Source organism: Aedes albopictus, unplaced genomic scaffold (assembly GCF_035046485.1).
Source record: "Aedes albopictus strain Foshan unplaced genomic scaffold, AalbF5 HiC_scaffold_144, whole genome shotgun sequence".
NCBI lineage: Eukaryota > Metazoa > Arthropoda > Insecta > Diptera > Culicidae > Aedes > Aedes albopictus.
The window spans coordinates 10,860-36,364 of NW_026916857.1; the positions used below are offsets into that span (position 1 = coordinate 10,860).

General features: G+C 38.1%; 1 protein-coding gene across 2 annotated transcripts; it reads right to left on the bottom strand.

The window, feature by feature from the left end:
* Positions 1–288: 288 nt before the first annotated feature.
* Positions 289–24,233, bottom strand: LOC109424156 (tubulin polymerization-promoting protein homolog). Of its 2 annotated transcripts, none has more exons than XM_029866153.2 (4): positions 23,917–24,233; positions 12,732–13,047; positions 1,036–1,221; positions 289–971 (listed from the first exon to the last, which is right to left on the bottom strand). In XM_029866153.2, the coding sequence occupies exons 2-4, from the start codon at positions 13,035–13,037 to the stop codon at positions 789–791; spliced, it is 675 nt and encodes a 224-aa protein (XP_029722013.1). In that variant the 5' UTR covers positions 13,038–13,047; positions 23,917–24,233; the 3' UTR covers positions 289–788. The 2 variants fall into 2 exon arrangements, with proteins under 2 accessions (XP_029722013.1, XP_029722012.1); XM_029866152.2 differs by lacking the exon at positions 23,917–24,233 and adding an exon at positions 13,114–13,424.
* Between the last annotated feature and the right edge of the window lie 1,272 nt (positions 24,234–25,505).

Here is a 25,505-nt window from a genome sequence, read left to right on the forward strand (position 1 = left end):
TCACTTGCCCCCGATTCTCACTTGCCCCGGGGTACCTTAATCCTTTTCGTGTACACTTCTCCAATGACAGTTTCTCTGATAAGTAAGACATATCCATGAAACAAGCTATTCAAGGAATACAAGAACAACTTTGGTGTATATCTATTCCTCACATTTTTAACGAAAATTTCTAAAATGTCATCCTGTAAAAGATTCTTCGCGGAAAAGTCTTGCACTAATGGATGCACTGGCAATGAAGCTCAATGGGTTGATAAATGTCATCAATCAAATAATCAATTAGAAGTCCAGTAGTGTGTTTACCAAATTTATTCATTCGTGAATATCATCAGCGGAAAATACAAATATGTTATATTTTATCTGGGTTTTTAAATATATTTTGGATTGTATCCATTCATTATGAACTGCATTAGGTACGAGAAACAATGACTATGTGGGTGAACTATAGAGCTAATGCAACGCTTGATGTCATTAACAAAACTTCATTCATTTCAATGTCACTTTATAAAACTAACAGGACTAGAATAACTTATCTTAGACCGAATGAGAAATCAAACCGAAAGGCTATGTATATTGTATATCAAATCAAACATCAACAAGGAAATCATGAAACAATCGTCATGTGTTAAACTAAACCATTTTTTTTAAAGCTTACTTAATTCATTATCTTTCGAAGACTATGGAAACTTATTTCTCGTTTTTTTTTGATTAATCGAATATTATCATCATGGGATTATGATTACATGTCGAGAAAATGGAAGGGCAATTTCACAAGGTACGCGATTTTTTGTCTAGTGTGTCTTATCGTAGGTGTTCTTATGAGTGTATCCAGATACGTATCCCGAACTGTCCGGAAGATCTTTTCGACCGGCGATTCCCTTTCCCTTGCCGGTCTCGTCAAACCGCTGCTTGTGCGATCCGGTGTATTTCGATGTATCTGTCAGCCGCGCCACCGTTTCGGCTGCCTTTCCGGGCTGGAATTGGATAAATATCGGTTGATTCTTGGAATTTTGAGAAATGAAATAAGTTAGTATTTACCGTAGCGTTGTGGATTCCTGGAGCTCCACAGTTGGCCATTTTGCTCTTGATTTCATCCAGCTCAACCTTCTTGGTTTTAGCTAAATCTTCCAGGAATGTGTTGTATTCCGCAAAGGATAGCTTCATTGACTTTAGTTTCTTGAAGTGAATTCCAGTATCAGTTGTAGTTATTTTCTTGTCAATGACCTGTATTAAGAAACGAGAGCAAGTAAATAAACACCATTAATCCGAGGAATAACAAAAAAATATTATTAAAGTTTGTAAAATTGTACAATATCGAATGGTTTTTTTTTTTTCAAGTATAAAGCCTTTAGAATTATTACGTCCGACATTGGATGAAATGAATGAACTTCTGGCCGAATACAATAGCCTACACAAATGTCTGATAAAAACTCTAACAAACTTTATAGAGCATTTCCCTATAATTTTGAGAAATTGTTGAGACTATTCGATAAAACGGCGAATAACATGTGGCTGAGTATCTTGTCTCTAGCTGAGATAGTTTCTGAGATAAAGCCTGTATCCGCAATAATCGGGACACAGAAGTACGGCTGTAGCTCTGCAATGAATCAGTAAAATTGGCCAAATAGTCAACTGAGAACTATTTGGTGTATGTTTATTATTTGTGTCAAATTTTATGAAAATCGATGCATTACTTTTAACTGTGGATCAAAAACAAACAGACGTGGTTTTAAGCATTTTGTACAATCTTGACCAATTTTGATTCGCATGACAGATGGTTCTTTTACGCTACAGTTCAAAGTTCTGTGATGATAATTATGAAATTTTGTTAGCAGTTATGATAAAGAGACACTTTCTTGCAAAATTTTATGAACTTTGATGAATTGGTTCGAAAGCTGCTGGTATTGATATGGGTGAGTGTTAGTGAAAATTTTTCGTGTTTTTCATGTGCGATGTGTGCCTCTTCATAACTTTTGAATTTCTCTGCCAATAGTCATGAAATTTTCACAGAAGGTAGGTAATTATGTGTTTACTATGCCTGCAAAATTTGATGATTATTGGTATAGTACTTTCGAAACAATAAAGGGTGCTGACTAATTGCTGTCTGAGGGGCTAAAATCTCGTTCAGTTCCAATACATGTTTCGACTATAAAATTGTTGAAAGTGCAGCGATTTTTTTGAAATTTTGTCTACACAATAAATGTAGTTTAAGAGGTTTGTGTTCAAAATTTCAGCCATTTTCTTTGCCAAATTCAAAAGTTACAGCGCTGAATAGCAAAACTAGAGGCTGTACAAAATTCAGTGGCGCACATTATACTCTTTCATTGCTACAACAAAAAGTACTGCGCCGATTCACATGAAATTTTGTAGGTGAAATGAACACATCTTAAGATGTTGTTAGGCCAATTTTAACGTATCTATTGCAGAGTTGCAGCTGTATCTCTGTGTCCCGATTATTGCGGATACAGGCTTCAGTCTAGTAGGTCTCTCGTACTTTTTGAAGAAATTCCTGGATGTAAACAGAACTTGTGTTTTTTAGTTAATAATGCATACCCAATTTTTTCGTTGGATCTCCGGCATGTTTTGTTGCATAATTTACCACATTTACAAAACCGGAAATTTTACAAAACTTATGTGTAAAATTTTCGGCAGAAGGTATTTTGACAATAAAAAAATGCTACCTCAACTTTATTCCTTCATATTTTCTTCTTAATGCAAAACTTCTGCAAGAATTCCTTGTCAGTCCTGGGCACCCACGGTGGTGCATAGGGTTGAATTGAAAGTTCCCCATCCTGAGCGATTGCCAGCCATCGCCTTGACCTGTGGCCATGTCAAATTTCTGTCGACTTGCTTGATTTCGTTGTTGAGGCTGCGCCGCCATGAGCTTCTGGGTCTGCCTCTGCTGCGATGTCCTGCTGGGTTCCAATCTAACGCTTGCTTGCAGATATCACTTCCACCCTGCGCGGATGTGGCCGAACCACCTCCACTTTCGCTCCAGAATTTCTGTCTGGGCTAGGGTCTGGGTTAAAAGTCGTGTTGCCGTTGAATCAGTTCGTAATCTTCCATTTTCGGTTTCTGTAACGGTTTTGGGCTTCGGAAACAGTAGGTTGTTGGTCTATGGTTCCCTATCCACAGTGTTGGGGCTGCCACCTTAGGTATAGCTTCCGGTGGAGGAGCATTTCATACTTAGCCGCTGGTTGCCATAGCAGATACTGTTTAAGCCGCACCTCCTTGGTGAACGGACGCTCGAGACGTACCTCATCAATCTAGCTGAAGTCAGAAGGACAACGGTGCCCAGAGTGCACTACCAGCTAAGCACACAATTCTTAGCTGGCGGTCTTTGTCATCGCTTGACCCGTGGAAGCATGAGGTAGAAATTTTTGAGCCATTTCAAATTGACGAATATTCGCAAGCGCACACACCCAAACGGCGATGTTTGCAACAAGATCGACCATGCGCTGGTAGATGTCCGACAACATCTCGGTCGTAATTGGTGTTAGAACTTTTAAGGATCCCAACATCGACCCAGATCACTATCTTGTAGTTAGCAAGATCCGAGCTCGGCTATCACCCGTATCGGCTTATACGAACCGTCGATCTATGTGTTTCAACATGCAGCGGTTTTCAGTTTGCGGTATGGTAGCTGACTATCACCAGAAGCTGGACGAGCGGATACGCGAAATCAACGAGAGCGATAATCTAAACACTCGTAGGGAATCTATCTATGGAGCGAGGTATACGGCCGCGTGGAGGCACTGCTCGAAGACGGCCTAGGAGCGGGTAGTTTGACAAGGAGTACCAAAGGGAATTTTACAAGAAGCTAGATGCTAATGTCAGAGACTCGACAGATCAGGGAGTGATATAGGGCAGCAAACGTAGCCGAAAAACGAATGGGGAAAATGTGATTGCTCAGACGCAAGAGAGTATGGAACAGAAAGATATGCGGATGTTCTACAAAACTGTTAATAGCGTGAGGGAGAAAAAACAGCGCCTTCTCCCGTCATACAAGGGCGTAGCCAGCTTTTCGGTCAGGGGGGAGGGGGCAAGCACCCTTAGCAAATTTGTACTTACTATTTTCTATATCTATGCGCAGTACGATGAAATTGAATATAATAACATTATATTCTAAAAGCATTATTTAACCCTTTAGCAGTGTTGTATTTTGAACAATACATTAAAAAAACTCGCCTGATCTACATGATTCAAGGTGGTGCTGGTAGCGGTAAGCAAATTCTGGAAGATTAAGGATTTTTAGGACTAGAGTTTCCTGGTTCCTGTATGAGTCCTTTTTAAATTATCTTCCAATACTATTCGCTGGAGGAATTCCTCTAGAAATTCTTGAAATAAATAAAAATAAATCATCAGGTAAACCTGGAGAAGTTTTTGGGTACATCTCTGAAATGATGATTGAAGGATTTCTAAAATTTCCGAAGGAACTCCTGAATGAATTTTTGAAGAGAGCCTGAGAGGAATTTCTGAAGAAATAATTTGAGGAATTCCCGGAGGAATCGTTGGAAGACTTCCTGGATAAATCCCTGGAGCAATTTCTATAGGAATGCATGGAGGAAGCCCTATAGAATCCCTGGAGGAATTCCCGTAGAAATTCCCGAAGGAATCCCTGGCAGAACTTCTGAAAGTATACCTGGAGGAATTCCTGTATAAATTATGGGACGAACACCTAGATAAATATCTGAAGAGATTTCATGAGAAAATCCTAGAAGAAATTTTAGATAAATTTCTGGATTAGTCCATGGAGGAAGTTCTGGAGAAATTTCTGGAGGAATTCTGGGAGGAATCTTTGGAAAAAAAATATAATCTCTTGAAGAATTCATAGAGGAAATCTTAGAGAAATAAAAAAAAAATCTTGGAGGAAGGAATTCTTGAAGAAATCTGAAGGAATTCCAGGAGGAATCCCTGAAGCAATTCCTGAGAGAATGCCTGGAGAAACTTCTAAACAAATTCCTGACGTAATTCCTGGAAGAATTATTGGATGAGACCTAACAGGAAATCCTGAAGAAATTCCTGGAGAAATTTCGTAGATGAATTCTTGGAGCATTCCGTGGAAAAATTGGAGAAATTGCTGAAGAAAAAATTCCTTGAGAAATTCTAGGAAGATCTCGTAGAAGAACCCTTGGAGGATTTTCTGGATGATTCCCGGGAGGAATCTCTGGGAATATCCCTGAAGAATTTTTTTTTTATCTGTATTAACGAGAATTTTAGCCCTAGGCTAGTTCATCTCGGGACCCACGCTTTACTTCCCTCCGAAGGAAGAACTCGCATTTTGCGAATATGCCGGGAGTGGGATTCGTGGAGAATTACCTGCAGGAACCCCTGAAGCAATTCCTGATAAATCTCTGAAAGAATTCCTGGAGGAATGTCTGAAGGAATCCCTTGAAAATTCCTGAAAGTATTCCTGGAGATTTTCCTGGAAGAATCTCTGAAGAAATCCCTCAAGGATTTCCTGAATTGCTGGCATAATTTCTGAAGGATGTCCAGGAGCAATTCCTGGAGAATTTCCTGGAGGAGTTCTTGAAGAAATTCCTGGGGTATTTTCTGCAGGAATTCCTGGATAAAATCCTAGATAATTCCCTGAAGGAATTCCTAGAGGAATTCCTGTGATAATTGCTGGAGGAATCTCTAGAGGAATTCTTGGAAGAATTACTGGATGAATTTCTAGAGGAATCTCCAGAGAAATTCTTGGAGATTTCTATTTCTGTATCTGAAAAAACACCTTGAGAAATCCTGAGGCGGAATTTCTGAAGGAGTTCCTGGAGAAATCCTCGAAGGAATTCCTGAAGGAATCCCTGGGGAATCCTTGCAGGAATTTGTGGAGAAACACCTGGGGGAATCCCTGTAAAATTCCTGTAGGTATTCCAAGAAGTTCTCCTTCTGGAAGAATTTCTGAAGAAATTCTTAGAGGATTTCCTGGAAGAATCCTTGGAGGAACTTCTGGAGGATTTCCTGGAAGAATCTTCAAAGGATTTCCTGGAGGAATCCATGGCAAAATCCCCGGAGAAATTTCTGAAGAAATCGCGGAAGAGTTCCTGAAGCAATTTATGATGGAATATCAGGAGAAATTCCTGGAGAAATAGCTGGAGGAATCCCTAGAGGAATTGCTAACAAAATTTCTGAAGGATGTCTTGGGGTAATTCCTGGAGGAGTTCCTGGATAAGATCCTGTATAAAATCCTGGAGGAATATTCCTATGTCTGGAGGAATTCCTAGAGGTATTTCTGTGGGAATCGCTGGAGGAATCCATGATGAAATTCCTGGAAGAATCTTTAGAGGAATTCTTGAAAGAATTACTGGATAAGTTTCTAGAGAAATCTCCACAGAAATTCCGGAAGATTTATATTAGGGTAACTCTCGCTGAAACCGTCCCACTATTTACACCATGTCTTTAAAAATGTTGAAAGTGGTGATTTTCTGAAAGTCCACCTCAAAAAAGTAAGAAAAATGCATTTTGTTAATCAATTTGATGGACCCCCCATTAGTTGCAGCCACAACCATTTTTGCGGACCCCTCGATTTTGATCAATAGTTGGCTCATTTAACCCGTTATAACTCAAAAGTTTCTCCAAAAACCACCTAATAACAAAATGTTGTTGAAAAGAGGAAAGATAGGGCTACTATTTACAGTTATAAAAAGTTGGGTCGGCCATATTGATTTTGGCCGCCATCTTGGATATTTATACCAAAACTGTTTTTTCACCATGTTGGCAACCACCGATTTTCACATTTTTTTCGTCAATCGAAAGCGGAGACATTTTTACACAACTTATAAAAAATTTAGAGATGTATCTTTTTCCTATCAAAAGTTATCTGCACTTTTGTAAATCATGACACTTTAGCTCACTGGGCCAGGTGCTGGTTGTTTACATAAATGCAGCGTTATTTACAGTGTTTACGAAGCTTTATTTAAAATCTGAATCCACTAATGAAAAGTTGAAAGTTTCAGCTTTTCAAAACACCAAAAAAGTTTAAAAAGCAATGTCCGCATCATTGAGAAATGGGAACGAACCTCCAATTTTCCCTAATTTGGCTGCAGGTGCCGTTGTGTATACATGCAGGCGTATTCTCTGATGCTGTTGGGTGTCGTTGCCGGTGCGCATGGAAATGTATGAAGAAAACGTGTCATGGTTAACAAAAGTGCAGATAACTTTTGATAGGAAACAGATACATCTCTAAATTTTTGATATGTTGTGTAAAAATGTCTCCGCTTTCAATTGACGAAAAAAAATTTGAAAATCGGTGGTTGCCAACATAGTGAAAAAACAGTTTTGGTATAAAAATCCAAGATGGTGGCCAAAATCAATATGGCCGACATAACTTTTTATAATTGTAATTAGTAGCTCTATCTTTCCTCTTTTCAACAACATTTTGTTATTAGGTGGTTTTGGAGAAACTTTTGAGTTATAACGGTTGAAATGAGCCAACTATTGATTAAAATCGAGGGGTCCGCAAAAATGGTTGTGGCTCTAACTAACGGGGGGTCCATCAAATTGATTAACAAAATGCATTTTTCTTACTTTTTTGAGGTGGACTTTCAGAAAATCACCACTTTAAAAATTTTTAAAGACATGGTGTAAATAGTGGGACGGTCTCAGCGAGAGTTACCCATATTATTTTCCTATTTCTAAAAAAAATCCCTTGAGAAAATCTTGGAGGAATTTCTGGCGGAATTTCTAAAGGAATTCCTTGAGAAATCCTCGAAGGAATCCCTAAAGGAATCCCTGGGGGAACCCTTGAAGAAATTTGTGAAGAAATTCCTGGATGAATCTTTAGAGAAATTCCTGGAAAAATGCCTGGAGGAATCCCTGAAAAATTCCTGAGGGTGTTTCCTGGAGAATTTCCTGCAAGAATTTCAGAATAAACCCCTATAGGATTTGCTGGAAGAATCCTTGGAGGAACTTCTGGAGGATTTCCTGGAGGAATCCCTGGGAAAATTCGTGGAGACATTCGTGGAGAAATCCATGGAGCAATTCATGTAGGAATAGCAGGAGAAATTGCTGGAAAAATGCCTGGAGGAATCCTTGAAAAATTCCTGAGGGTAATCCTGGAAAATTTCCTGGAAGAACTTCTTGAAAAAATCCCAGAGATTTTCTGAAAAAAAAAAATACTGGAGGAATTGCTGGCATAATTTCTGAAGGATGTCCTAGATCAATTCCTTGAGTAATTACTGGATGAATTCTTGAAGAAATTCTTGGGGTAATTCCTGGGGAATTTCCTGGAGAAATTCCTGTATTTAATCCTGGAGGAATGCCTGGAGAAATTTCTGGAAGTTTTCTTTTGAGAATTGCTGCAGGAATCCTTTAAGAAATTCCTGAAGGAATCTTAGGAGAAATTCTTGCAACAATTACTGGATGAATTTTTGGGGAATCTCTAGAGAAACTCTGTGAGAAATTTCTGAAAAAAAATCCCATTACAAATTGCTGGAGGAATTTCTAGGGAAATTTCTGGTGAAATTCCTGGAGAAATCCTTGGGGGAATTCTTGGGGAAATTCTTGGAGAAATCCCTAGAAAAATCCTCGAAGAAATTCCTGGAGGTAAATCTACAAGAATTCTTGGAGGAATTTCTGAAAAAAAATCTAGAAGGTATTTCAAGAGAAAATCCTGTAGTATTATTGAAGGAATCCCTGAATGATTTCCTAGAGAAATCCCTGGATGAATTACTGACATAATATATGATAAAATTCCTTGATTATTCCCTGGGGAAATTCCTGGAGGAATACCAGGAGAAATTCCTCGAGGAGACCCTGGAGAAATTCCTGGAAGAAATCCTGGAGGAATCCCTGCGTGGATTTCTGAAGGAATCCCAGGAAGAAATCCTGAAACAATCCCAGGAGAAACTCCTGGAATAACTCCTGGGGAATTTCTGGAGGAATCCCTGAAGCAATTCCTGGAGGAATATCTGGAGGAATTCATGGAGGAATTGGTGAAAAAAAAATCTGGAGAAATCTCTGCAAGAATCCAAGGATGAATCTCTAGAAGAATGTCTGGAAAATTTCCTGGAAGAATGCCTAGGAAAATTCCTAGTGGAATTCTTGGAGGATTCCCTGAAGTAATTCCTGGAGAAATCTTTGAATGAATTCCTGTAGGAGTCTCTGGAAACAATCCTTAGAGAAATCCCTCGAAGATTTCCTGGATAAATTTCTGTAGGAATTCTCGGTGAAATCCCGGAAGCATTTGTTAGAGGAATCTCTGGAGGAATGCCTGGAGGAAGGAATGCATTGAGGAAAATTCTTGGAGGGATGCCTGGAGAATATCCTAGAGGCAATTCCTGGAGAAATTTTTAGATGAAATGAAATATCTAGAGGAACTCCTGAAGAAATTCGTGGATGAATCTCTTAAGAACTTCGAACAGGAATAACAGGAATAATTCCTGAAGAAATCGCAAATGGAATTATTGAAGAAATTCTGGAGGAATCCCAGAAGAGTACCTGACGAAATTCCAGAAGGAACCCCGGAAGCAATTTCAAGAGGAATTCCTAAGGAAATTCCAAAACAATTCCTGGAGGAAGTACTGAATTATTTCCTGTAAAAGTTTTTTAAATAATACAAGGAGGAATTCCTAAAGGAATCTTATGAAGAGTTCCTGGGAGAATCTTTGTAGAATTTTTTAAAATAAGTTGTTCCAGGAAGAATCACAGAAGAAATTCCCGAGTTAATCCCTGCAGAAAATCTTGGAGGAATCCGTGGAGGAATTCCTGTAGTATATCCATTTCCCTAGGCGTGCAGGATTAACGGAAGCCCTGGATCTCTAGAAGAATTACTAGAGCAGTTTCTGGAGGAATCTCTAGAGGCATTTCTGAAGGAATACCTGGCACGCTATGTTTGAACCAGCATAATATAAAAATTGAATGTACATCGGGTTTCTTTCCATCAATCATCAGTATTCAAGCTATATTTTTATTTGCAGAAGGTTTCAAAATATTCTGTCGGTGAAAATTGACCGAAAATGAGAATTTCATGCGAATTTGTATGAAAAATAACTAAAAAGATGAAACAATCAAAATTTCCCCGATGAAATATTTTCAAAATTTCCGCATATGATAATATAGCATGAATTCTGATATAGTATGGAAAGAAACCCGATGTACATTCAATTTTTATAATATGTTAGTTCAAACATAGCGTGCCTGGATGATTGTTAAGAGAAATCCCTGCATCAATTCCCAGAGGAATCCCTGGAATGATTCCTGAAGGAATCACAGAAGAAATTCCTGTAGGGATCCCAGGAAGAATTCCTGAGGAAATTGCAGATGGAATCCTTGGAGAAATCCTGGAGGAATTTCAGGAAGAGTTATTGGAGGAAATCCTTGAGGGATCCCTGTAGCAGTTCCTGAAGAAATCCCTGCAGGAGCTCCTGAAAAAATTCCAGGAAGAATCCCGGAAGCAATTCCTAAAGGCATTCCTAAAGGAATCTCTAAACAGTCGCTGGAAGAAGTACTGGATAAATTCCTAAAAGAAATTCAAGAGGAACTCCTTGAAAAGCGTTCCTGGGGGAATCGTTCGGGTAGATATCGCAGGATAAATTCTCGGAAGAATGTTTGGTGTAACCCATAGAGGAACTCTTAAAAAATTCTCTGGAGCAACCTATGATGGAATCACTGAAGAAAACTTTGGAAAAAATCCTGGAGGAATTCGTCGAATGCATCCTTACAGAAGTATCTATAAAAAAATCTGAAGGAATCGTGGGAGGAATTCTTGATGCATTTCTTGGAACAACCCCTGACATAAGCCCTATCGGAACCCTGCAAGATGCCCATGGAAGAATTCACGAAGGAGAAACCTCTGAAGAAGTCCCTTGTGGAATTTCTGAAAGAATCCCTGAAACATTTGTAAGGAAATCTCAGATATTTTGCTCTTAGCATGACGTTTGTTTGAATTGAATACTAGTGAAAATTCGTGTTGCAGTAGCACATAGCTGCACTCTATAGCAGCATATGGTTCTACAAAATCCTTTATTTTCCCTACCGGAACCGGTCATGCTGTTTATATATTCCATGAATAAAAATCACAAAGTTTGGCCATTCAACCAAGCTTTTTATTTGGCGAAAAATCTTTGATAAGATTGAAGTGGTTCTCTATAGGAGAAATATTTGGCGAAATTTCCTGTGGTTCTCGAGTAAAAAAGGTTTGATAATTGTGAATAATTTTAATATTATTAAAATATTACATTTTTTGAGATATTTTTCTCCGGAACTCTGAATTATTGATAATATTTGAGTTGGCTCAATATTAAAAATTAATCTGGCGGCCAGGGGGGGGGGGGGGGGGGGTGACGCCCTCCACCCCCTGCCCCCCTCTGGCTACGCCCATGCCGTCATAAGGAACGACCGTGATGGAAATTTGCTGGCAGACAATACAATGGTGGCTACCAGGAGGAGGGAGCACTTCGAACAATTGTTGAACGGTGGGAATAGAAGAGCGACATACAGAATTCATATCGACGACAACGGACAGGCTGTAGATTCTCCAATACTAGACAAGGTCAAGGCAGCCAAGCTTCTCAAGCATGCACCGTATTATATGGGAAGATGAAGAACTTTCTGGTCTTATTTGCGCTCCATACAAGAAAGGGCATCGACTGCAGTGCGTGAATTACAGAGATCTAAAACTTCTCAATTCAGCGTACAAAATGTTGTCCAGAATTCTCATTAACAGGCTGAGGTCAATTGCTAAGTCCTTCGTAGGCGAATATTAGTCGGGTTTTTGTGAAGGCCGATCACCGACGGATTCACCCGATTCTTGATAAATTTCGGGAGTTCAACTTGCATACCCATCATCTGTTTATTGATTTTAATGCGTCGTACGGATAGCCTTTGAAGTCTTCGAACGTAAAAAGCTGCGAACAATACTCGACGGTAAACTGGAGGATGGCATCTGGCGACGTCGTTCTTCTTCTTCTTCTTCTTCTTCTTCTTCTTCTTCTTCTTCTTTTTCTTCTTCTTCTTCTTCTTCTTCTTCTTCTTCTTCTTGGCGTAACGTCCTCACTGAGACAAAGCCTGCTTCTCAGCTTAGTGTTTTACGAGCACTTCCATAGTTATTAACTGAGATCTTCCTCTGCCAATGACCATTTTGCATGTGTATATCGTGTGGCAGGCACGAAGATACTCTATGCCCAAGGAAATCAAGGAAATTTCCTTTACTTTGATCCTGGACCGACCGGGAATCGAACCCGTTACCCTCAGCATGGTCATGCTGAATACCCGTGCGTTTACCGCCTCGGCTATATGGGCGACGTCGTATGAACTACGAATTGCACCAAGTATATAAAGATACCGATTCAGCGAAGCGAATAAAACACGGCAGGCTTCATGGACTAGGCACGTAGCTCGTATGCTGGAGGAACGATAATCTAAAACTATATTCAGCAACAGGAAGGTGCGGTTGGTTTCGTGGTAGGACACGCACACGTTTGTCTTTTAAAATTGAGGAGGACTTAGGACTCTAAACGATAAGGACGACTGAAGGATTGGCTGTAACCGAGACCAGTGGAGGTAATTTCTTTATTTGGCATAGACTCACCGCTACAGGTTGTAGCCCATCAAATACCAATCAAGTAAATAAGACAATATGCTGAATCTTGAATGAAATATGTGGGAAACGCCAGTCGTCAAATTTTATCTTAAAGTAAAAAAAAAAACAAAACAATTCTGTTGATGTGTGTGATAAGATAGCTAAACAATCATTTCAAAATGATGGATTGCACACTGCACCACATCGCACTTACCTTGGCCTGCTTCATCCACTTATCACTCTGCGAAAGGGTCAAGTGCTTGCCATCGGACTTGGTGTCTCCAAACTTTGAAAATGCTTTGAATTGCTCTTTAAATGCAGCAGTCGAAACGGGTGCGGCTTTTGGTGTACCATTCTCCTCCTTCTTGGTGGCCCCTTTGCTTCCAGCGTCTTCGTGGGCCGCTTCCTTGGGCGCAGTAGCTGGCTTAGCGACATCTTCGTTGGATTCCAAGGCCATTTGAGCTACTTCCACAGCAGCTTTGTCAACCATGTCTGAACCATTCTGCTTATCGTCGGCCATTATGATGGACCTAAAAATAAATGGATAAATTATTATGCTATGACGTATTGAGCGAATTGTTAGTATGATGACCAACCGATGAACAGCCACATGAGAGTACATTTTTTCAAAGAAAAGAGAGATCGGGTTCTATCCGAAATGTGATATCACACCAGAGTATCGATGCTCAACGAGTTGTTTTACGAGAAGTACGTGAGCTGAACTTGAATTTTTAGCGCTTATTCTACTGTCAATATGATCGTCACCACACTCGGCTGCTCAAATATGAGATCATACATAAATATATTCTATTTGACTTATTTCTCCAACGAGTGTTAATTTGAAGCCGATTGCTAAACTCTCGCGCGAGCTACAGCGCTTGATGATGCGGTTTGCGATCCCCAAGCGACATAGAAAGCCAACTGATAAAAAACGAAATTTTTGGTGGAACCCAAATGCTTCTAGACAAACAACGAATGACGCCTTCCTTATCAACATTGCAAAGTAATAAAAATATACGAGCGACGGTTATTGAAAGTTGAAGGGGGGATACTACACAATCACTGCCAAGCTTCGACATTCGACAGTTATTTATGTTAATGACAACATCCATGTAAAGAAATGCGTTCCACGTGGGAACATCAACCTGCATTCCATATTTAATGAATCAGGTGAGAAGCTAAGGTGCACGCACGTGAATCGATCCCAAAAACGGATCTCAACCATTTCGTTTTCGATGCAATCTTGCCCAGTGGGACTAATTTATTACAAAAGTAGAGTGCGACCAGTGTAAATTTGTTCATAATTTACACAGCCGTCCCCGCTCTCGTGGCCCGGCATCAACTGCATGCTCCGCGCAAGGCATCGATGATATGTTTCCTGCTTGTATGTACGTATTCAGTGGTTCCTAATCGTTATAAAAAAATTGTGATGAGTCTGAAAGAATGCTTTTGCAGATACAAATTAATTTTGAGAAAGTTCCATCAGCAGTTGTTTAGAACACCATCCGATTACCTTAAGGGGACTTTCATGTTCAGATAACCCATTTGAGACGTAATGCCAGGAAAACAAATCGTCTGTGGGAGGTACCCCGAAGGTTGAGAACGTTTAGTGTAGCGAGCATCGATTCCATAGCTTTATGGTTCAACTCACAATTTGCATGTATTGGTGAAAGCGCCAACTGACTCAACAGAGAGTAAACAAATACTCCTGCACGCGGATGTACAGATGAGGCAGGTTCGTTAGTGCATTTCATTTGTCTCTTTCCCATCTTCAACTTGTTTATTACGCTGTGCATGTGACGCAAGAAATATGCACGCATAGGCAATGGGAGAACAAAAGAAACAGCAAATCAAGGAAAGCCACACCATGTATGTGCACTACATGGAAGTAAATACCGCGCCGGTTGGAAAGTGAAAAACGATTTTGTGCAGTTTTCGCGATTGTGTGGCTATCGCCGCGGACTTTTTCGTGATGTAGTGAATATTATTCCATTTGTGAAGCCGGTGAAACATTTTACACTTCGATTATGGAAGCAATTACGTTTCGAGAGACAATTGAAAAGTGAGACTGTTCCTGGTAAGATAGTGCTAGTGAAATGGTGCGAGCTGGTGTGCGTTGGGGGGGAATTTGGAAAAGATAGCGCACAATTTATAAAATAGCAGTTTTGCAGTGAAATATTGTGAAAATGTTGTGTTTCTTGGTCTCAATGAAAAGGTAAGTGTCCTGAGCAAGCGTTGAAGCAATTTTTAAAATAACTCGATATCAGATAGTGGTGAAAATTCGAGTATTTCTTCATCTTCAATTGAAAACTCACACATGTGAGAAAATTTAGCAAGCATGTGTTAGAAAATCCAAACTCAATTCCCCCTTATGTTAGTGCATCTATAGCACACCAGATACGGGGAATCGATATGGCTGTAACGATACTTTAAACGAGTTCGCTCAGTTTATGACTGTCAGCATGGGTGAGATTCGACACTTTGTCAATTAACAGCACTAATTAAAGATCTTGAAATTTTACTGAGAGATAAGCAGCCAAGCGACCTTCAAAGGAATCAACCAGCTATGTTGGGGTGCGTCATACGATATTATAAATTGCTTGGATTTCAGACACACCTATTTATTTTCAGTTAAGCCGGCGCACATTACATCATAGCCGGAATTATAAAGAGGGGCATCCAAAATGCTGAAGTTCAAAACAAAGCAAACAAATTTAGACATTACGCGCGCGCCATATGATATATGATGACTAGTAGCAGCAATCGGAATGAATGGAGTTGAATGATATCTATACGATAGCTTTAAATTTGAATGAAAGGATGAAGTTGCGAGGTGGTGCTAAATGATCATAAACATTAATCCTTTCCTTCCCACGACTTCAAACGACTATTTCAATGTTAAGGAAATGTTTCCGAAAAATGTGCTTGAACAAAAGTTACTGGAAATTGGCCAACTATTTCGAAATTGACGAGAAAAAAAAATAGTTGTAAATCAATTGTTTTTTGATTGTTTATCAATATTTTCACAATTGATTTTTTTTTTAATTCTACAATTGAATATTATATTTTTACCGGAAATACTGGGGGAAATCTTCGCCGAGGAACTTCTAAATGATTCCACCAAGCGCCTACTGAATATTCTTGTTTATTGGCCCTTAAATTATTGTATGTTGGGTGCCTGTACCAGTTATCGCACTACCTAAGGAAAACTATTTCTGCAAAAATAAGAAGAAAACCGACAAATGTTTCCAATATGTCAAATGATTGTGTAGTTTCCATACTTTACAGGAAAAATAAACAAACTGAGCCAAAACTACTTTTAGTATTTATTACGGCGTGTGCCAATGATAGGAACCCTGTACCAGTTATGGACACATTTTCTTATTTCGGTTCCACTTCGCACTATTTGCATGCATTCCTCATGGGATTAGCCATAACTGGTACACTATGGCGAAATAGGGTGCAAGGAAGCCGAAATTATAAGTAAAATGATTTATTTCTATAACAATGTTAACAAATTGTGAAGTTTGAATGATTGCAATCATCTTTTGTGAGTGTGATCTTGTATTCACACAATATTTCAGGTTGTTTTTCATCGTTATAGGTTGAAAATCAACTATAGCCAATTTGAGGTACTATAGCCATAACTTGTACACTGAGCCTAGATATTTTGTAGAATTTTCCACGGAGTTCGCAGAAGTTTTGGAAAAAAACCTAGTAAAATCTATAAAAATTTCGGACTTCTGTGATTCAATTGTAATATGTCAATTGAATTGAATCCCAGAATTATTGAAGCATTTCAATACTTTTGGATGGATTTTATCGTAAAATTAAGTTTTCAATTTTGAAAACATCATCGATTTTCAAATTTTATACGAATGAGCACCTTTTTCTGATCCACCATGATTATTTTCAGATTTCTAGAACTTTGTCCCTGAAATTGAGGGCAACGGAATCCATCTTCAGCATAGTGTTTCCATTCTAATCCTATCGAATACAGAGCTATTTTAAGCGCTAGCTCCATTAGTGGAGGTAGTACTAATAGTGGTGGTATTGGCAACTTAGCACTTTTTCCACCAAAAAGCTCGTAAATGACATTTTTGTAATTGCGTTGCGTTTTCCCCTACTTTTCACTCGCGGTTACAATGATAAAACGGCCTACTTTTCTACACTAAAAAAAGTGCCGGCACTTTTAAGGACAGGCTTGTTAGAATCCCAAAATGGCCGCCACAATGGCCGACTTTGGCATCTACTCACGATTTCGAGGGCACAAATCTCTTCGTAAACAAAACAAGTGCACCTGAGGCTTTTATTTTAAGCTAATTACAAGTGAGCAAGAACAGAATAATGAAATACATTGTTGTTTGAAGCTTGCTTCTTGAGATTTGTGCGTCTGAAGTTTGATGCAATATTGAAATGGGATTTCAAGACGTTTGTCCTTAAGAGTGCTGAAAAGTAGCACTTTGTGGCACCTTTGCCAGAACCCACTTTTCAATAACTTTCGCGGCTATCGTAGACACAGCTGCTGCCTCCGAGCAGCTCGAGTCCGAATTAGGTCTTCTCAGGTTGTGTTTAGGACTGCAGCAGATCAGGCATAGAAACAGCAGCTGAAAGTACTTGCCCATTAGGCCGTCCCTTATTTTGCAAAAATTGGAAATGTTATAAGTTCGTTAGTGGCAAATGATCGTTTCAGCTATAAAATGATCGTGTCAAAATTTGAAGTCCGTATCTAGAGGCTAAGTGGTCGCTCAAGGGGCCTAAAGTTGTCAAAAATTGTATGGGGCCAAAAAATCATGAATTTTTTTTCGACGAAAAAATAAGCTATTCTACTAAAACCGGTGATTTCAGGACCCTGAAGGGCCAAAAATGTGCTTAGTTTTGCGATATCTCTATTCGTTTCCGAGATATTGACAAAAAACAACCGAAAAATCAGCATTTTTGACTATTTTTTTAGATTCCGAAGGAAACCTACCCTATTTTGTTCAATAACTCAAAAACGAGTAGAGATATCGCAATTCTAAGCACATTTTTGGCCCTTTCGGGTCCTAAAATCACCGGTTTTAGTAGAATAGCATATTTTTTCATTGAAAAAAAATTCATGTTTTTTTGGTTCCATACAATTTTTGACAACTTTAGGCCCCTTGAGGGACCACTTAGCCTTGAGATACGGACTTCAAATTTTGACACGATCATTTTTTAGCTGAAACGATCATTTGCCACTAACGAACTTATAACATTTCCAATTTTTGCAAAATAAGGGACGGCCTATTGCCCATGCTGCAGTATGATGACGACGGGAGTTTTCAAACTTCTGACACCTACCCTATCATAGCCTACCTGATAGAACAAAAGTACCACGCATGAATGGTGGCACGTGGTTGTTCTTGACACATGTCCGTGTAGCAAGAAAAGATTATTTAATAAATTTTACTGATTGGGTATTTATTTTTTGCAATTACAAAAAAATTTTGTATGCAACTCGTTGCAAAACTCGATTTTTTCAGCACTCGTCGTATTTATTCAACTCGGCAAGGCTCGTTCAACTCGCTGCAAACGAAGAAGAAGAAGCAGAAGAAGACTGTCGTATATTTATCTAAGTAACCTATTTAACCTCAATACCCTTTGGAGCTGGAGGGGTAATTTATGACCCCAACATAGAAATGGCTGCATAAATTCACCCATTCGTTGAAACAGACTACTGTCTTTGACAAAGTTGTTACAAATTGAGTCCTCTATTAGGGAAAAATGGGAATATTTGTATTTGAGACTTCATTCATAACCTAGAACATCCTGAACACTATGAAATTTGGAAAACGACATAATTGACATACCGGTTGTTCTAAAAGCACAACTTGGATGTGAGTAACTTTTATAGCTATTCATTTAGCCTTCGCCAAGAATATCAAAAAAGTGTTTTATATTCTGGGATATTCTAGATGTTCCAAACTGTCTTATAGTGAAGTCCTTCAAATCTACAAGAATAATTTGATGTATTTTCGCCACAAAAAATAGTATAGTATAGCAAAATACCTTGCAGTTCAGGACTTAAAGTCTACACTCGTAATAGTATCCATATCTGTAATACTGAGTAACACTGCATAATCAACCACAGTTACTGGAGCAATCTGAAGTCTACTAGCTTATTATAAACCTTTGGGACATTCAGGGTCGCCTAAACTGTTCTGTAATGAAGTCCTTCAAATTTACAAGATTAACTTTTTGTGTTTTTGCCACAATTAATAGTATTGCATAATCTGCAGGGATCCGCGAAGCTCTTGAAATCTCAAATGTAATTTATAGACACTATTGGGATATTCCAGGTCAACCAAACTACATTGGAGTTCAGGACTTCAGGTCTACACTCGTAACAACAGGTATATCTGTTATACTAAGTAATGTTGCATATTTATTCGTGAAGTCTACAGGGGATACTCAAAATAACTGGGACAGGCAAAATTTTCACTTTTCAAAAAATGTTCAACTCGCTGTAACTTTTCGAAAAGGGCATCAAATATTCTCAAATTTTCACTGTAAGTTAATCAACTAGTTGTGTATCAGTGGACAAAATTTGGAAAAGATCGGACCAATCTACACAAAGAAATAAAGGTTCTAGAAAAAGGTATAACTATCCGATAGCCAATTTTGTGCTGTTATATCTCCGGATTCAATGATCCGAATGCAATGAAATTTTGATCATTTATGACTTATATAATGAACTATTAAAAACATTTGACTAAACCTAAAATTCTTCACACGGAAGAAAATTATTTAGATTATATTATTTTTCTAATATAACACCAATTTATCCAAAACTTCATCATCGTTTCAAAATTCGAGATAGTAATTATAGTTCATTTGAATTTCCTCTAATTGAATTGAATATATTTATGTTTCAAAGGAAAGCAACCAAATAGCCTTCATTAAATTGAAAAAGTAATGGGATGCATATGAAGAATAGATAAATTTACTAAAAAACACATGGAATAAATGAAATCACAATAACGTTTTTTCTTATTAATAATTTCAAATTAAGCTAACTGTTTTTCAAAGTTCATTATATTAGTCATAAATGATCAAAATTTCATTGCATTCGGTTCATTGAATCCGGAGATATAACAGCTTAAAGTTGGCTCTCGAATAATTATACCTTTTTCTAGAATCTTTATAACTTCGTGTAGAATGGCCTGATTTTTTTCAAATTTTGACCACTGATACACAACTAGTTGATGAACTTACAGTAAAAATTTGAGAATATTTGATGGCTTTTTCGTTAAGTTACAGCGAGTTGAACATTTTTTGAAAAGTGAAAATTTTACCTGTCCCAGTTATTTTGAGTATCCCCTGTACTAGCTTACTATTAACCTTTGGGACATTCAGGTTCGTCCAAACTGTTCTATAATGAAGTCCTTCAAATCTACAAGAAAAACTTTATGTGTTTTCACCATAAATAATAGCATAGCATAGCATAATCTGCTGAGATCCGTGAAGCTCGTGAAATCTCAAATGTCATTTAGAGACACTATGAGAATGTTCCAGGTCAGTCAAACTATTTTTGAGTTCAAAACTTCAGGTCTACACTCGTAACATCAGCTATATCTGACATGCTTAGTAACGTTTCATAATTAATCGCGGTAACTGGACCAACCTGAAGTTTACTATATTATGATGTAATAATCCTAATTTGATAATTTTAATTAAATTTATATTGTATTATAATAATATTTATAATAATTCTAACTGACTATTCTGAACTATATTATGAATAAATCCTAATAGAATAATTCTGAAGTTTAGCTTTTGATAGTAACAGTAGTTATTCTCACAATGAACTTTAAACTGAAATCTGTAACCCCCCTGCCATATCATGAGTCATTTCAAGATAGTTCTGAGATATTCCAGATAAACAACACTACTCCAGAGACCATAGCTTCAGGTCTATACTTATGATAATAGCTTTTGCCGTTACGTTAAGCAGTTTTACATAATCCACTGTACTTACCAAAGTAGTTAGAAAAAAAAATAATAAGCGTTGTTATATATTTTTTGGTATATCATGGGCTTTTGTTTTGATGCTTTGTTAATAAAAACAACCACTGTAACTTTCAGACGACTTACTGCACATGATAGATTACAAATCGTTGCTTTTAATGAAAGATGTTACCGTTACACCCGCAGACTTTAGGATCTAAACTGAAGAACAGTTTGGATTACCTAGGATATCCCGATTGATCGTATACTGTCTATTGTACCTTCAGAAGACTAACTGGGCATGATATATTACAAATCGTAGCTTTGTATAATGAAAGAAGTTACCGTTACACCCGTAGACTTTAGGATCTAAACTCAAGAACGGTTTGGAAGACGTAGGATATCCCGACTGATCTGATACTGTCTATTGAACTTTCAGTAGACTTACATACTGAACATGATAGATTACAAATCGTAGCTTTGTATAATGAAAGAAGTCATCGCTACACCCGTATACTTTAGGATCTAAACTCAAGAACAGTTTGGATGATCTAGGATGTACCGACTGATCTTATACTTTCAGAAGACTTACTGAATATGATAGATTACAAATCGTAGCTTTGTATAATGGAAGAAGTTACCGTTACACCCGCAGACTTTAGGAACTAAACTCAAGAACCGTTTGGACGACATAGGACATCCCGAACTTACTGGACATGATAGATTAAACATTTTAGCTTTGTATAATGAAAGAAGTTCTCGTAAACTCAAGAAAAGTTTGGATGAAAAATATTCTGCATAATAGTCTGCCGTTTTTATGCTGTTGACCACCAAAACTACAGAAAAACGTAGAAAAAGTTCCACAATAACGCTTGGAAAAAATCTGGCTTCAAAGGGTTAAAGTAGTTTTCTGATTATTTAGCTAGCTGCTTGGTGTAATTTAGTATGATTTTTGAGTCTCAATGCCCTTTTTTGTTTACATCATCTATATAATTATAGATATGGTTTTCTTGAGTAGCCTTATACTTGCTCATTTGAATGCTTTCCCCCCGATCCCTTTTTTTTTTTATTACCAAACAGGTTTGGGCCTAAGGTTCTCCGATTTCAATGAAAATTTCACCAGTGCCAGAGGTAGTGGATATATGATCATATATGGAATTCAAAAAAATCATAGTCGACTATTTGTAAAACACCCCAAACTTTAAAAAATATATCTCAAAAACTATGTATCGTAGAAGAAACTTTTGTTAGTGAAATCGACGCCAAATTACCTCAGCAATCCATAAAAGCAGCACGCGATTCTTGAGGCTATCACCCTTGTACACAATTGATGTCATTATCGTGCAGTGAGAAAACGAGGCCCAGAGCTCGGAACTTCCTGTCGAATCTTGGAATTCCAAGCAGATTTATCCATGAACACAAACTTCAATCTTCCGGTGGCACTTCCTCATGGCATGGTTAACAACATCTGAGCACATCACATATAATGGTTTTGGAGATATTAACATTTTTCGCGATTGTCGTACCTAAATTTTCAACGTGTTTGCGATTTTTTTCCTTCTCTTGTCTTCAATCTGAAATAATTTTTCACTCGTTACAAGAAAATCGTTGAAATTTTCATCATTAATAGAGGATGATGATTTTGATCATTTAGAGAGCGTCACAATAAATTATACTTTGCTTTACTTCTGAATTTCCTCAGTTGCTCTTTTTTGTTTTTTTTATATTGTTTTTGGGATTCATCCGGAAGTTCCTTCTTTGTTTCCTGTAGGAGTTCTTTCCATGGAGAAGTTTTACCTGGTTTTACTCCTGGATTTTTTTTTTATAATTCTTCCGTGGTTCTTTCCGAAATCTCAAAAGGATCTTCTAGATGATGCTAAAGGGATCTCAACGGAACTCCTGAAAAGATGACAGAAGGATCTGCTGGAGAATTCCCAGAAAGAGATCTTGTGGAACCTTATTGAAGAATTTCACGTTTTGCTGGCTTACAACAGCACAGATCTCACGTTGAAATTGAAAATTCAAATTTTGTCCTAGCATTCTTGATCCGTGTTACTATGTCGATCTCAATACCGCCATCTGGCTGCCAAGATATTGAAAGTTTTCGACCTTCTCCCAAGCCTTCTCCACTGCTTGCCCAGCTACTGTAAAGTTGAAGGGGTTGTCCATGTGTTTGTATAATCCATGACTCGTTGATTATTTTTATTTGAAAGAGATTTGTATGTAATATCTGAATGCTGAAGGCCCTAGCTGACTTAGGAGTGTTTTAATCAATACATACATTCAAGGATGCGACGAATCTAGAAATATAATTGTATGACTCATCACGCATTAGAATATGACGCATATTTTGAGGCAGGATTCTGACAAAGAAACTGAAAGTGTTTACCAACACATTCACATTCGCAGGATTCTCACTGTAATGCAGAACACTCGTTTTCTTGATTCACATCCTATAGACGAATGACTCATGTACCACTAAGTTTTTCTTCTATTTTCTATACCTTCACAGTCCACATAACTTCAAATCACTTTCCGTTTCGCGTGTTTTAACCCATATCACCATAATGTCGCACATGCTTTATCTAAAGGAAAATCAAGAGCAACGGAACTTAAAGCACGTCAATTGTAAGGGACTGTGCATGTGATATGCTACTATCTAGACTTTTATTTGTAGTCAATTTTAAAAATTTGTATGGACCGTATATTTTGGTTAGAATCTTCCCATCCCCTCAAAAAGTCTACGTGGTTTATGAATGGCCCATAAAAGGATGTATCAGAAGAAGGCGCAAAAACGAGGTCGAGACTCCGCGTAAAAGAACACACCCTCTTTGACGATGTCCACCTACCTACATCTAAATGCACAATCGGTGGGTGGGTGGTGTTTGTCCGGGGTGGTCTGTGATCCTTAAACCATATTAGGCTGACTATTGGTGTAACACGCCATTGCACATTGCGTGACGACGTCCGTCGAAAAGTATACAAATCACTTTCGCTTAGCATACCCTCGTCATTATAGAACTGAATCGAGCTTGACTTTATGGCGTTCGCTAATCCGTGGTCAGTTTGGTCAACATATCGCTATACTCTGCTCTGGAATGGGGGAGCGACAACAACAGCAATCTCATCAGCACTGCTCCCCCTTGGAAAAGCTTTGAATGCGCATGAACAATTATTGATCTTCACATTTGAGGATACTCATCTCCGTCTTTGTCATCTCCATTTTCGCAGGTGATGCTATTTTTCAGGATATCATCTCATAAGATGAATTACTTTTCAGTATGAAAGAAATGCGTAGTTTTCCGCTTTTATTCCTCTTGCAGCTCATCGGTTGGTTAGAACTATCCCTATCAAACACTTTAAAGCGAATCTTTCCCGGAATGTGCCTTATTAAAGCACAGTTTTCCCTCATCCCAAAAATAGAACATTACCTCAATTGCACTATTGTTGTCACTATCAGGAAAATCGAACCACAGGTATTTTTGTATCAAAACTCCGGCACCGTAACTGGTGAAAAAGTGAGCCGCGGTTCGACACAATGCCGCACTATCCGATACCCGTCAATTTAGAGATAGCAAACTCGCGCGAGATGAGATCAGCAACAGCACCACACTCTGTTCCCCACGGGGTGGCAAGCTTCTAGTTAGCTAGCTAAATATATTTGAACAGTATAATACACATCGGCACAGGAAGAGTGCTTGGAAAATGTCGCGCGCGCACTGGAACCCGCCTGAAACCGAACTGAACGGGGATGTAAGCGTGCACGTTTGCCGTGCCCAAGCTTACACTAGGGAAAGAGCTGCTGATATATGTATACATAGCTAGATATTAGTCAGACTACAGGTATAGTCGTTACAAAAATCAAACGGCGAGGAGAAATCTCATCAGATGAAAGATTAAATCACTTGTCTAAAAAAATTAACATCCTTTTATGTTGAGGGTTTACATACCGTGAGAGAAAAGGTCGACCATTTTCAATATTTTGATACAAGTTTCATTGATTCTACTAACTGACATGGGGCGTATACAAAATGGAAGGGTATACCTCCATAAGAGAATTCAATGTTTTATTATTAAAAGAAATATTACATACTACATATAAAATCGATGTAGTGGAACTCCGAATGTCGTAACTCGTATTAGTGCATAAAAAATAATTAGATTCGTTTCATTATTTCGTCATTGAAAGATAATAAATTGTAGTTTTCAGTACATCAGTACATCAAATTTGCAGAAATAAAAGTTTTTTCACGTTTTCATGGTACAGTCAGGTTTTTACGCGGGGAATACGTACCGCGTAAAAAAACTCAGTTCAAAATTAAAAAAAAAAAACGCGTAAAAAAATCTCACCAGTTCTCGACGAATCATGCAAAAATAAGTCGATGATTTTTTTTATGGAATTTTCATTTACCCGGCCGCGTAAATGAAAACCGCGTAAAAAAACCTGACTGCACCCTTGAAACCCTGTTATCTTAATCAGAAAATTCAGAAATTCGTTATCAAAATATCAGAGATGTAGGTATGTTTATTGAGATATGTTTTTATTTTTAAATAGGAAGCCATATATTTTAATGCAAGCTACTCTAAAGGTGTGTTAACATCATTATATTGAGTCCTTATAAAACTATGCATTGTATTGCATTTTTGAGTTATCCCCGGTGTTTTTTGTATCTATAGTTTTATAAGAGGGGTCTCCAGTTAGCCTAGTGGTTAAGGCTATGTATCGCCAATCGGGAGACGGCGGGTTCGATTCCCGTTCCGGTCGGGAAAATTTTCTCGACTCCCTGGGCCCTGTAGCATAATCAGGCTAATAATATTAGCTACAAGTTACAAGTTACAAGTACTAATATTACAAGTGCTAATAATTTGTGTTGCATAAAGGCTCAATTTTCCACTAATATTATTAGCACTTGTAATATTAGTGACCATGAAAATACAAGTTGTTTTGGTTCATTTACCTGTCAAAATTCATCCGACAGTTCACTATTAATTTGAAATGGCAGTTGATGTTTGTTTATAT